This window comes from Carassius auratus, chromosome 27 (genome assembly GCF_003368295.1).
Source record: "Carassius auratus strain Wakin chromosome 27, ASM336829v1, whole genome shotgun sequence".
Lineage (NCBI taxonomy): Eukaryota > Metazoa > Chordata > Actinopteri > Cypriniformes > Cyprinidae > Carassius > Carassius auratus.
The window spans coordinates 9,152,316-9,167,123 of NC_039269.1; the positions used below are offsets into that span (position 1 = coordinate 9,152,316).

The 14,808-nt window shown below is 37.9% G+C and overlaps 1 protein-coding gene across 4 annotated transcripts in view; it reads left to right on the forward strand.

The window, feature by feature from the left end:
- Positions 1-14,808, forward strand: part of LOC113045375 (YEATS domain-containing protein 2-like) — a 36,933-nt gene that overhangs the window by 15,210 nt on the left and 6,915 nt on the right. For 3 of the 4 annotated variants that reach the window (XM_026205730.1, XM_026205728.1, XM_026205729.1), the window contains 9 exons: positions 1,940-2,034; positions 3,753-3,932; positions 5,379-5,619; positions 6,776-6,937; positions 7,042-7,160; positions 7,435-7,581; positions 10,467-10,649; positions 10,876-11,200; positions 11,803-11,937. In XM_026205730.1, coding sequence (XP_026061515.1) covers positions 1,940-2,034; positions 3,753-3,932; positions 5,379-5,619; positions 6,776-6,937; positions 7,042-7,160; positions 7,435-7,581; positions 10,467-10,649; positions 10,876-11,200; positions 11,803-11,937 — 1,587 coding nt within the window. The remainder of the gene's footprint in view (positions 1-1,939; positions 2,035-3,752; positions 3,933-5,378; positions 5,620-6,775; positions 6,938-7,041; positions 7,161-7,434; positions 7,582-10,466; positions 10,650-10,875; positions 11,201-11,802; positions 11,938-14,808) is intronic. The other variant, XM_026205731.1, reaches the window with a different exon arrangement.

The window sequence follows — 14,808 nt, forward strand, 5'->3', positions numbered from 1 at the left end:
AATAAAGAAACAAAACACTTTCAAACAATATCTAGGGCATGTTGTAAACCAGATTAAAATGTTTGAAAATAAATAGCCTATTAAGTCTAAATATTTATGTATTTGGTGCTGTGATGAACACCATAGTGAATACACAAATCTGAATGGCTATTTTAGAATTATTTAAATACTTTTTATAAAGTAGAGCAGCTGCTTTATTTATGGGGTTTCCAGGGTAACGGCTGCATTTTCTGCAAGTTAGCGCCATCTGCTGTCAGAGAGTGAATGTGCTTTCATCCAGCGTGTCTATCACAAGTTCCCCCATGTGCTCATGCATGCTTGTTTACATCAGAGTGCACACAGGTCTTTCAAGCAGCAAACAGCAGTACAACAGCATTTTGACCAGCTGATGGGAAATGTATTCTTAAAATGCATTCCAAATTCTGAATAATTTGTAATATATAATTATTCATGGTATTTAGAATTACACACAATAACAATATCATGCATATTCATTACCGTGATATATTGCATAATCGAATACCGGCACATGTCTAATTGACACACAAAAACACAAGAAGTTAATGTAAAAGAAAACACTTTTCATAACTCTTGTGAATAGGGAGGGTTGCTTTGATCAGGATTTTTGAGGCCGATCTCCGATCACAGAAAGCAGTATCTGCCGATCTGATCACCTATACCAATCTTTTTAAAGCCTTCTTTTTTTTTAATCATATAGAATTATTTATAGTGATGATCCAAACAAGATTAAATATTTATTACAATCTATCCTGCGGTTCTTAAAGAACTTTAATTGAGAACTTTAAAATGATTGCATTATCTATCTAAAAGTACTCTTTCCCTTTAAACCTAGCCAAAAAACCATAGCCTATATGTTGGCTGTGAAACACACTAGACTTTAATTTTATGCATTTATGGTGTAATTACTAAATTTTTGTGTCAATGCATCTTCATATTTACTACAAACAATGTGCTGTTACTTTAATTTAGCTTGTGCAGTGGTCTCTGGACTGCTGCAGATGCGCCACTCCTAAACGCACTGCCAGACCGCAACCGCGTGCAGTGTGAACACTTTATCCATTAACATGAGCATGGAAAAAATATGGACCACATACGCACTGCAAATGGAGTAATGTGAACCTGGCATTATTATGTGTGTGTGCTGCAGGTGTGCATGAGCACACAGTCTTCAGGAAAGTGCCATGAGAGTTGAATGGTTAAAACACTGACAAGAATTAAAAAGAAAAAATGCAATTTATAAACTTTAGTTACGATGCAACACTGCCTTGATAGTGCAACTGATATTTGCTATGTCGACTGTGCAGCATGTAGCTCGATTATAGTGCAGACATAATGTTATTTGAAGTCATTTGCATTTTGAGAGAGAAAGAGTTGATTAACTGTTTGTGAAATTACTTAATCAGTTATTTAATGAAGACATATGAATTGTACCTCACCTAAAGCATTAATTATTTTACCCGCACCAGACAGAGACTGAGACATTGCCACTGCATGTCGAGCCAAACCTCTCAAGTCAGCGTCATCAGCTTGAGAACAGTTTTATGAGATTGGCCTTTTAAGAGACCGCTGATCAATCATCCCAAAGCGATTATTGGCCAATTGTGATCAGTAGCCGATCAGTGGGAGCACCCCTACTTGTGAAAGGGGTCCATAAAATGCTTTTTTTCTTTTGTTTTGACCGATCTTGCCTCAAGAAAAAAAATATTTTATTGTGAATGAGTAATACATGAATGCTTCGTTTTAATTTATTTGCTTATTTTTTCTCAACACCTTGTCATTTTTAATGACAATGTCATAACTAGATCTTCCAACTGACCTTTCTCTGCTGACATATGCCGGATATCAAGTTAAACTCCATTAAGCTTCTGAAGTGTATTACATATTTGTTATATCTGCTGTTTTCACGTGTTCATCTCAGGCAGTCCGACGACCAAGCAGTGCAGCACAGCCCATGGTCCCCGATCGCCTGCTTCTAAAGTTCACACCAGCAGCTTCCTGTCCTCTGGGGTCAAGGTGAGATTGACTCTCTCGGTGAATGGATTTATTCAGTGCAACTCACATTTGATTGAAGTTTGGGGTCTTAGTGCTGGTGTCCGGCTCTGTGTTCAGGACTTGTGCAGAAGAATTTACCTTCTGGTAAATGCGCTTTGCCTCCTTTTAGCAGTCTTTTTGATTTATTACCATGCATTAAAGTGGTGAGCATCTCACTCTTGTTCCTACAAGGCACCTGAAGTAAAGGGTGAGTGGATGAGAATAGAATATCAGTAGAAATTATGCGGGTATTGTGAGTGAAATCACCTGTAATAGAAAAATACAGATGTAGGCTATTGTAAACAATGTGGAACAATCAAATCCCATTCAAGCAGATTAGCATGATGAATCAGTACCCATTTCTGATAGAAAGGCACCCGTAAATGGAGATTCATTTCTCTGTCATTGTTCTATAGAGCTATTAATATGGGTTCTGCTGTTCTTTACATTCATACCAAAGCAGTAATTGGTTGTCTGTCCCTCTGTTGAACTGAGTAAAAACTGACTCAAATTAGGTGATGATCTCTCTCTCTGTCGTTCTATCTGGGTTATTCTCTGAGGGTGTTTCAATGTTTTCTGGACACTGTGAGCTAAATTAACACCGGTAGTTATTAATAGTTACTGTCAGGCAGTGCAGTAAGAGGTCTGCAGCAGCTGTGCATGTGTGAAGGTGTAAAAATGGGACATCTATCTGTGGCGTGATCCTGCTGCTTTTGCACAAGCTGTGCAGAGGACTGAAGTATTCCCAGAGCACAAACAAACACACACACACACACACTCATACGTAAACATGCAGTGGGAATGGTCCACAGATGTTTCTTCAGAATAGTCAAAAATAATTTGAGCTTGTGTATGGGGTCAGTAAGATTTTTTTTATGTTTTTGATAAAATCATCTTTTGCTGACCAAGCCCACATTTACAGTATTTGCTCAATACATTGATACTGTGAATTATTATTTAGATAAAACATTTTGTAGACTATGATACGCCCCCCCCCAGGGATTCTATGATGAATAGAATTGTCAAAAGAACATAATTTATTTAAAATGTTCTATAGAAAAAATAGTAAATGTCTTTACTGTAACTTTTGTTCAATTTAATGCTTCCTTGCTGAATAAAAGTAAATTAATTTCTTTTAAAAATATTTTTGGATGGTACTGTACATAATCTCAAAAACTTTTGTCTGAATACTTAAAAGTTTAATACAGTGTTGTTTAAAAGAATGAACAGTGTAGCTAATATCGAAGACAGAGGGTGGAAACTTTCAAAAAGTAATTAAAAAAAAGATAAGAAATTAAAAGTAAGTTTTGCATTTTAGAGTTTAGTTCAGGGTTACAGTGTGTGTGAGTTTTTACTGTTGTTTGTATGAGAAATATGACAGTGATGTTGAGATTATGTGCGTTTTGTATGATGGAGTTTGCATTGGTTTACATTTTAGATGTGTGCTACTGGCAGGAGAGGTGAATCTCAACTCAAGTTCACGGAGTTCATCTCAATGTTCAGCCTCTCACTCAGAGAAGCATATGTTTTTCCTACCCAAGGGAATGTGTGATTCACTATATTAACTTCAGATTGGATCACACGCCCAATATCTCTGCAAAATATCTTGGTTGAAATTGAATCGTGAATCAAACTGATGGCTTTTCAGTGCACATCTCGCTGTAATATGACAGCGAGACTGTCTGTCTGTCTGTTTAAAGGTTATAATCAAGCAAGAACCAGGAGAGGTGTCCTCCCAGCCGTCACCACAGCAACAGGTCATCTCCACAGCAGCTTCCCAGCAGCAACAACAGTATGTGACAGTGAAGGGAGGTCACGTGATAGCCATGTCGCCGCAAAAACAGAGTGGGGCAGGGACTGGAGGTGCTACACCCAGCAAGGTTTTTATGAATGCTCTTTTGTTTAGTTTTTTTGGTTTATCACTGCGATAATGTTTAATGTTTTTGACTGTTTATATTCGATATTTGTTTGACTCTTTCAAGGAAAACGCTACTGTTTTTCCGTATTTCACTATGTTCTTCCCTCAACTTAGACGAGTTGATGCATACCTCTCCTGTATCAGTGTGTGTACTTAATCGCTGCAGCGTGCAGCACCACTATGTTAGTGTTTGGCTTAGCACCATTCATTCCTTAGGATCCAAACAGGGATGAATTTAGAAGCCGCCAAACACTTCCATGTTTTCCCTATTTACATGAGTAGTTACACAAGTAAGTATGGTGGCACAAAATAAAACATGTTGATTTTGTAAACGGATAAAAAATTATAAATAAAACTCCCTCTCCCTGCACACCTGCTCTATTGGTAGTAGTTTGGGGGAGTTTTCAGGAGTGATGATCTAATTGTGCTGAGGTCGAAGTGGTGCTAAGCTAAAAATGCTGACATTTTGGCACCGTGCGCTACAGCGATTAAGTGCACACACTACACTAGAGAGGTAAATATCAACTCATCTAAGTTGAGGGAAGAACATAGTGGAATATGGAAAAACGGTGGTGTTTTCCTTTAATCTTAGACTGTTTTCAAACCAAACCCTATTGTTTCAGTACCTTGTGAGCTGCTTACCTAAATATTTGGACATCATAGCTCAATGATTGTTCAGATGCATCTATAATGTCCAAAAACAATATCTAGCTAGTTCTATACTTCACTTCTGTATTTCTATAGTTTCATTCCTCAATGCAAGCTGTCCTGTCTGAGAGAGTTTTTGAAACTGGAGTGTGCTGTGGTCATGCGGTCTAAACATAGCTCAGGCCATTGTGTCTCTGTGGACCTCCTACTCTTTACTCCAGCCTTTTTTAGCACCTAAGAGTCAAAGTTACTCGTACATCCTGTTTAAAAACTGTCCATATACAGTATGAAATTCTGCGCAAAAAAGTCTTAACTTTCAAACTCTACATAAGAGTCTTCAGCAAACTTCTTGCATATTTTTCACATTACTCCTTAGAACACTTGGTTTTAAGTGAAGCAATTTTCTTTAGGATCTTTACAAATTTATTATAAATTATTTTTAAAGACAAAGTTTCTTGATCAAGCGCTAACGTTTTCAGATCTTTGAGGTGTAACCACTAATCAGCATTTCTGCAGCCTGAGCAACATTGAGATGTGAATAACTTTCTCAAATTGAAATAAGACTTAATAGATAACATATACTACACATCTGTTTTGGTTATAAAAAAATTATGAGTAAAGAAAATATTTGTAAATATTGTGTATATAGAAAGGACACCAAAAGTGTTACATTTATTGATTTATGTTAGTTCAGTTGTGCAATTTACAAGTATTTTCAGTTGCAGAGTAACTGTGTGTGTGTGTGTGTGTGTTTTTGTAGGTTTTGGGGATTCCACTGGGCTCCGCTGTCAAACAGGTCTCTGTGAGCAGCGGGCAGATCTTGGTCGCTAAGTCCAGCCCCTCTATGTCCAAGGTGGGGGGCCCAAAGCAAGTGGTAGCACAGGGTGTCGCTAAAGCAATCGTCAGTGGAGGAGGCAGCGGTGCAAGCGGCATCACGGGACAGCAGGTGCATGCCGTTACCAAGGCAGCAAGTGGGTCTGGAGGAAGTGGAAAGAGTGGAGGTTGGTGTACACATTTTTTCGTGATCATCATGCCATAAGGTGACCCAGATAATTGATGTGATCTTGTGTGTTTCCTTTGAGATAACTAAGGGTAACGTGGAAACGTGACAAGTTGTCAGCATCAGGTTTTCTATCCTCATTGAAAGCTAAATAAATTGACAGCCTCAACCAATTAGAACTTGATGTTTAATATGCAGCTATGTGGAATGAAATTTTGGTCCAATAAATGTGAATAAAGCGTTTTTGATTGTGGTTTGGGAGGTGCTTGTTTGTGTAAATGCAAAGATGTGTATCTGAATCTTGAAATAAAAGTGTGCATGTGTTCATTTTTAGAAGGTGAGGTTCGAGAAGCATTTGTCTTGCCAGGGAAGTTAATTAAGATGTTCAGAACAGTGTGTGTGTGTGTGTGTGTGTGTGTGTGTGTGTGTGGGTGAAGGAACAAGACTGTACATTTGTTTGCGTGTTTGGAGAAGTGTTTGTCAGGCTGATCAGCAAATGTTGTGCAGAGAGGGAAATTTCACAGGGCTAAACTAAGTGTGTGTGGCTGTACCGCAATGCTGACTAAACCATTAGGAAACACCATTATTCAGTCAGACACTTGTATCTCCCTGCCACCACAGGGGGAAACAGGGTTTAGTTTGATTAATTTTAAAAACACCTATATGTGGATGCATATAGACACCTTGTTAGTGGTATAAGAAATAGATTTAAGCTGTATTGCTGAATTTTTATTTTTTTATAGGTTCCACGTTTTTGCATCATATGAGTCCACTTATAATATCAGTTTAGATTACACCAAAATGAAGCTGTGTACACATTTATTGTTTTTATAAAAAGTAATATTGTATTGCAAATTTTCACGTTTGAATGAGTGTTTTATATTTTAATAAATTTTGAAAAATTATCGGGTATCAGTTTAATGCTTCCCTGATAAATAAAGGATTACATTTGTTTGAATGATAGCGCATGTACAGTGAAAACATATAGCTGCCATGTGCTGTCAAGGACAAAAACATTCAATGAGGAACTGATCAAGTTCATATTCACTGATAATTTACCTAATCCAAATTCAACCTTTATTCTCTGACACTGTACTATTTCCTGATATATGTTTCTCTTTTGTTTAATTGTTCTTGTTGTTTTTTTTTTTTTATAGTTATGGCCACCTTACAACTGCCAGCAAATAACCTGGCAAACCTGGCTAATCTGCCTCCGGGTACCAAACTCTACCTGACCACCAACAGCAAGAACCCATCGGGCAAAGGCAAACTGCTGCTGATCCCACAGGGAGCCATTCTGAGAGCCTCAAACAGTGCAGGTCAGACACATATGTGTTATGAATTTGGGAACATTGTCATTGTCACTTTCTGTATTCAGATAAATATCTAACTAATATCTATCTATCTTGTTCTCTCTCTGTAGGCCAGCAGTCTCAGAGTTCTGGTTCTGGAGGGTCACATTCCTCCAGTGGGTCCTCAGGGTCTGGCAGCCTGCCTTCCAACTTATCCTACACTTCTTACATCCTCAAACAGACTCCTCAAGTAATAGTCTTTGCTGTAAATAATAATTTATGACATGCACTAACTAGTAGAATTGATCCTGACGTACTAGTTGTTTAGTTCAATCTTCTTAATTTTAGTTTGATCGTGTGTACTCTTACTTTGTTAAATAGACTCATTCAGTTACTCTTACATACTATTTTAATGACCTCTGTTTAATATGTTAAAACAATGTCCAGTCAAAGACACATACATCCCAGAAGCCTTTACTGTCAGTTTGGGTTATTCTGACAAAGTCACTATTACGTTTTTTCAGGGCACGTTCTTGGTTGGCCAGCCAGGGGGCTCTGGGAAACAGAGCTCTGGTGGTCACGTGCCATCCAGTCCTGCATCCAGTACCCAGCAGGCCATTCGGGTCACAGCCGGACAGAAGGCAGCCATATTGGCTCAGGTGTGTAACAAAGTAAGGATTTAATAACATAAAATCTCTTTTCTTTGATATTCCCCCTCTAATGTTTGAAGTTATATGCATACAGTGATATGTTATTTATTATGTATATTATTAATTGATATAAAAAATTACAATGTTTAATACAATTAGAGAATATTATGTTATAAGAATTTATTGGATTGCACTGGTGTTCAGGTCATGCTGTAGGTTTTATTTTAGGTGCAGATGGAAGATGTTTTGTCTCTATTTCACAGTACCTGACCACTTTTTATTGTATTCAGAATGCAAGCTCACAAGTTTTGTAAAATGGCATTTCTTTTTGCTATGGCGCTGTAGATAACAATGCAGCAGAGATGTATTTATCCACAAATTAATTTATCTTGCTAAAACAATAATAAGTTAGCTTCAATAAAATATAGAAATAAAATGTTAAATCTTGTACTCACTCAAACTCAGTGACTCAGAAGGAGTGGGATCAGTTTACCTACTGTAAAAAGCAAAAGTGGTCAGGGGTTCTTCCCTCTTCATCATCGATTTCTTTGCTCTCTCTCCATCTCATTGATCTTGCTTTATCTCTCTCTTTCTTTAACTTGCTGTACTTTCATTAGTGTTACACAATGCCTCTCCTGAAGAGCTCACACTCTCTAGAGCCCTTTCTCTGTGTGTGTATGTGTGTGTCTTCCTGATTATAAGATAAAGGCAAATGAGTATGCCTGCAGCTGACATTTGAGCTGTAATTCAACCTGTAAACACACACACTCATGGGCTTCCTTCCTTCCTTCTCTTTACACCTTTCTTCTTGTTGCTTAATTATCCATATAAATCATACTCTTCATAAAGCGGAGCACATAGGGCACCATTAATTCTGCTCATTAGTTTATTATAATTCTCGTTATAACCCCTCAGCACAGGTGAATTGTAAATCAAATCTCTTCCTCTGGTGTTTACTACTACCTACTGGAAGTTGTTTGCATGCAGTAAGATGACCATACATATTGATCAGTGCCTGATTTACTTCAGTAATCTGGAAGTCACGGTGGAGTGTTTCTGTTTGATGGAGGGTATTTACTGTGGGCTTAAGAGCAAGAGAGAAACAACTTTAGAAGGAAAGATATGCGAGAATGAGTGTGAAAAACAAGTTAAAGCTTGCAAAACTGCATATTCTATTATTTATGTAAGGGAGATACTTGCAGTCTTTTTCTCACTCTCTTTTCAAGTCCAGTGAAGCTGTATTGGCATGAATATTAAAGTCTGTTATTGCCGAAACCACTGTTAAAAAGAGACTAGTTCATCCTTACTATAAATTACTATTGTTTTGCATTAATAAGTGCAGTTACTAATAATATTTTGTTCATTTCTTGTTTATTTTTCTTTTATTTACTGTTTATACTTTATACAGATTTGACAGTAAAGCACTAAGCTCGAGTTAAGATGCATAGAAATTAACTTTATTAACAGTAACAGGTTTTTAGACAAAATGTATATATTCCACTCTTAAATGTACCATAACTTTTCTAGCATATGGAACTGACCAACTTGAGTGATTATGTGTGATTTTTAGTAGCAAATTGAAGAAAGTTACAACATACACAAAAAAATTCAAAATTCTGACAAAATCTGATTTCTTGTTTTTATATTTTATCATAACAGTGATTTTATAGTTTCAAAATATAGAGAAAATGTAGAAATTAATGAATAATAAGCCAATAGGTGATCCTCTGCTGCCGTCTACTGTTTTTAAGTGTGATTTTATGTATTTTATACATTTTACACAAGTGTTTGTTTACCACAAAGTATATTTTGTTCATCCCATTAAAAATAACATTCAAAATGGATCATCTTATAGCTTTAAAGTCCTCGAAATAGATGTGTGAAATGCTTGAAAGTCATTGAAAAGTGCTTGAATTTATTCTCACAAAAGATTGTACAAACCCTGAAATTGTTTATATAATGCATTTGACTATTTCTACAACAACACCATGGTTACAGTTAGCATTAGCATTTGAATGATTCCAAAGTCCTTTTAGGCAAGTCGTGCCACTCGGCCGCCATCTTGGCAATGCCTCTGGGCAGCTATTTCAGACTAACAAGACCAGGCTCCTATATCTAAATGAATGGGCACTTTCACTGGTCACCAGGACATAAAAACTGCATGTATAGAAACAGCAATAAAATATGATAAAAATCGCTGAAAAAGTTTGATGACTTTGCCGCACAGGTTATACTTTTACTACGCATGCGCAAGGGTTCCTCAACTGTGCGCACACGTCAGTGGAACCAGACGATAGGCTTAAATGTTTCCCGACTTGACTTAAAAGCAGATAATTGGCTTTCCAGCTGGAGGGGCGGGACATGTGAATACAACCGCCATCTTTGCCGTTACGGGTTTTCCTTATATAGTTGTATTGAAGATTGAGGAAGTGGCATGTCTCTTATAAATTGTCTCTGATGATTCTCACTAGACCTCGCAGTAACCTTATCATTGTGCTGCGAATTCAGATGCTTCTCACTGAATCTCGCAGCACTGTTGCATCTGTGCAGTAACAGTGTCGCGAAATCAACTTTGTCTCCAGAGTAAAGATGTTCTGAGCTCGGAAGTTTGTTTGGATACGGTTCGAGCTGATTAACGGTCTGCGCTGTGCAGTTGAAATGTAGCATGGTTTAGTTTCGCTTTTGTTTTGTTTGCCATTTGATGTTTCTCAAATGCAACAGAAATGGCAGAGCTTATGAGTTGGGCAACGTCGCAGTCTGGAGCCCTGTTTACATTTTGGAGTGATAGTAAGGCTTACAGTTTCATTTATCGCTAAAAAACACAGAGCCTTTGGTAGGAATAACATATGTCTTAGATTGCTGGGTTTAAGTTTTTCAACTTCTTTCTTTAAATGTTTGATTGACAGGTGGTGGGTGGGTCTCAAGGTTCTCAGGTGAAGCTGTCAGATGGTTCAGTGAAGATGGTAACAGCTGGTGCAGCAAGTCACCTGAATAAACCTGGCACAACAACCCTGAGAATGACTGGAGGCGTCATCACTGCCACAAGCTCCACCCCATCCACACCCAGTGCCACACTCACCTCTCAACAGGTAGGAGATTTCGGATCAAGAAGTGTAGATCCTTCCCTACGAAAATCTTATTGGACTAAAATCACATTCCATGATTAGATCATTCTGTAGCTTTGACCTACAGCTTTCAACTAAGATGAAAAATGTTCATGCTGGAAACTCATTGTGTTGTGCCTCCATCACAAAGCTGATATATTGAAGTCACTTTGTCCATTTATAGCCCCTCTAATGATTTTCCCCCGTACAGTCAGCAGAAGCCGCTGGAGGATCGTCCTCTCAGCCATTCCCTCAAACGGCAAAAGCACCACCGCAGCATTCTGTGCTTGTAGCTGCCAGTCAAGCTGCGGTGATCAGTGCGGCCAAGAGTGCCAGCTCTGCCACCAACACAGCAAAGAGTTCTGCCTCTGTTGTCACAGTCGCAAAGAGCGTCAACATGCCTCTCATTAGCCTGTCGAAGGGGGTGGGGTCGTCTGTTGTGGGCGGAGCCAAAAGCTCCAGCCCATCACTGGTCACTGCAGCGTCACTGATAAGTGGAGGGACGGTCAGCGGGAAAACTACTGCCACTATCTCAGGTAACCAGTCGTCTTTTGTCTAGAGCTGCCCCCTTGTTTAAAAAAAAAATGAGCACACCTTTCGCGGGCCCGTACCACCTGGAATTTCACCGATTTTCCAATTGGTTCAAGTTAGTCATGCAAACTTGCCATATTGATAAACAGAAAGCTGCTTGGTTTTAAAGTGACTTCTTCTGTGTGAGCTGTGCTTCATACATCACTAAACTATCGACAGTAGACAGTGGCCTGTGAAATTTCACTGAAAAAAATCTAAAGCTAAAACAGCTAAAGCTCTCACAGACTCTTACATTGGATTACATTACTCTTAAATTGGAACACAAATGTCTTTTCTCCATCTGTTGGCTAAATTGCCTCTGTCCATTAGTTTCAAGAGTGAATTAAATCTTTATCAACACTTAATTAGGGGTGGGTGATATGTCAAAGTCTTATAACATCAGATTTCACAGTAACGATTGCAATATGTGAAATGAAAAATGGTTTATATGTTAAATAACCATGTTACATTGCACATTTTGGATAATTCAAGCCATCTACCCCTACTTGCATTGCTTGAAATGCTTTCTTTTTTAGGTTCACGTCACCATGATTCTCTTCATTCACAGGTATGTTAAAGTTGCATCCAGCTCAGTCCAGTTCCCAGCAGACGGTTCTCACCATCCCAGCCAATCAGCTGAAGCAACTCAGCGTAGGCAGTGCTTCCTCAGGGCTGCAGACCATCTTGATGCCTGTCGGCAAAGGTATCAGCACCCCGTTTCTCTGATACCCACACAGCCTGACTCACACTCCTGATCTCTAGTGTCCTGAAGGCTTTGAGTCTGTGTAATATTGTCAAGTTAGACTATTTTCAGCTTCATGTTTTAGTTAACTGCTCCATTCCAAAACCTGGAGAGGTGCATTGTGGTTAGAGATTTTGGATGGCAACCAAAAGATTGCAGGTTCGGGTCCCTACAAGTGGTGAATTATAATTCAGCACCATTTTGATCTAAAGCAAGGAACTCTTGTGTGTCATGTTGGGCTGTGTTGGGTTTTTAAGGAGTTTTAATTCTGCCAGCCTTCATGGACTGACATTTTTTTTGTCAGCTGTGTTGAGCCTGCCAGATTGTATTTATCAGAGATGTTTGTTTTTGTTCAGCATTCATCAATGATGACAGTAATGGGTGAACGGTGCTCCAGAGACACTCTCCTGTCAGATACAGTTTTGATTTTCTCATTTTGTGTTCTCTTTACCTGGTTGCTATCTTTGTTTTAGATTGATCTGTGCAGCACCATGGTAGCAAAGGCTGCCTCAGTTTAGTTTTTGTTGAATGAGTGCAGTCCTTGAACATCAGAGCAGTGAGACAGACCATTTCCTGTAACAGTATTCAAGCTGTTGTCATAGTGATAGAGATGGATGGACGTATGGAAGAAAGTAATTGTGAGATTACATGATTCAGTAATTGAGAAATGGAAGGCCTGAGTGCTCTTAACATTTATGAGAAACAACAGGAACTACATGACTCAGAACATAAACACTTTAATGCTACCTTAGTCATGGCTTAAAGAATATTTGTACTAAATTAGCACAATGGGTGGGCAGTATGCAAAAATGTTATTTCATAATATAACCAATACTTATTTTTGTTATTTTATCTTTATTACAATGCCAATAATTTATCTCGCTCTATTTAGGTTTCAAGTAATACTATAGAAATTGAATACTAGTATAGAGTATAGAATATTGAATACTCAAATGTAAAATTAAAACATTCTTGTTTTTGGATGTAGTAGTTACTGTAGTACTTTACCTTGCTCACACACTCTTATTATTTAAGCACATTGTAGCAATTAAAGTCAACCTAAAACAATCTTTGTACTAATGGCTTCTTTAGAGGACTCCATATTTACATCAATACTGTACAATTTGTATTATGGCTTGTATAATAATGTTACATAAATAATATATAAGTCAGAGTTAATTTACCCTTGTGCCTCATTCGGGACGATCCAGAAAAGATTTTCACTTCAGGTCTAGTACCCTAGAGGATGCTATTTATGTATATTTAGCAGTAAATTAGTATTGGTCCTAAATAAATTGTAATTGTGTATCTTGACCATACAATCAGGCTTGTATATTTTGTGAAGAATAACAATGCTTGCCAGAAAATAGGCGTCAGGCTTGCACTTACATTCATTCTCTGTAGCAGTCATGCATTGTGTCTTTAATAAATAACTATAAAAAAGATATATATCCAGATACTTAATACTACCACTGTAGTATTTTATATAGGCCTATACACTTCCATTCAGAGTTTTGGGGTCGGTAAGATTATTTCATATTTGAACTTCTCATATTCTCCCCAGGGCTTATTTGATCAAAGGTATGAAATATTAAGGGAAACAGGTTAATTTAGCTCAAAGGGAATCATTTACAATTTAATAGGGAGTTTGGAAAGAATCACTGTTTTACGGCTGATCACTGAGTCGGCCATTGATTTACTGAACGAGACATATAACATAAACTCTGCAATGGATATTAAAATCCAAATATAGTGATAACACTATTAATTAGTAAAGTAACAAGATCAGCATTTTAAGACATTAACTTGGCATTTTAACACATTAAGTGTAAAGTGCCTGTGTAAAGAGGTTCCCTTTGTTGTTGTCCAAAAGGGGGTTTCCCAAGGTTGCTGATTGGCTGGAAGTTCAATAGTCGTTGAAGTGACGTCTTGGGAAACCAATGATTGGGTGTTGGCTGAAGATGCGGAGTTGTGGGCTCGGTTTAAGTTTTAGACGGGCACTCGAGGTCGAACTCAGAGACACGGTGTTAGGCAAAACTTAACTCAGAACCTGAAACTCTCAACAGAAAATAAACTAAACTGAAGTAAAAGAATAGAAGAAAAGTTTGACTAGACTAGGTGGCGTTTCTTCTCATTGTGGCTAAGTAGCAGCGAGTGTGCAGGCCGAAGCACGCTGGAATGGCACTCAAAGAACGCAAAAAACAAAAGCTAAAAGCACGGCTACAAGCCATGACCAAAAAGCTAAAGAGCTAAAAGGCAGGCATGACTAAAGGCAAAAGAAAAAGGATAAAAAGCAAAATTTTATGGTGTCCTGAGTATTTAAACCGGGATGTGGGATACCTCCCAAATGGTGTCTTAACCAATTAGATATTGTCTTTGCTCGGTGAGTTGTATATTCCTCATTCCCATCCATAAATCAAATGTTATCCTATCAATCACGTGGTCCGAATTTCTCCTCTCATGCAGAGTATAATTTTGGACATGATTCCTATAACAAGAATATGATACATTTGACAAATAATTGATTGGCAGGCAAGAAGATTCAAACACACGCATACTAAACATGAATATGAATCATTAAGCTATTCTATAGTTATTAAAAAGACATACACAGTAAGTGATTAGAAACTTGATAGTCAAATGTGTGGGTTACATATATGAAATAGAGTTAAGCAATGAAGTCAAAGTCCTTTTGAGTTCATTTTGGTGCATCTACATCTGTAGAAGACAGTTTCTGTGCCATTCCTTGACATAAGGACATGTTCTGTGGAGACCAGAGGTTAAAAGGTCCCCTTAAAGGTATTTCAGTCTGGTTCTTTTCTGTAGGTGGGA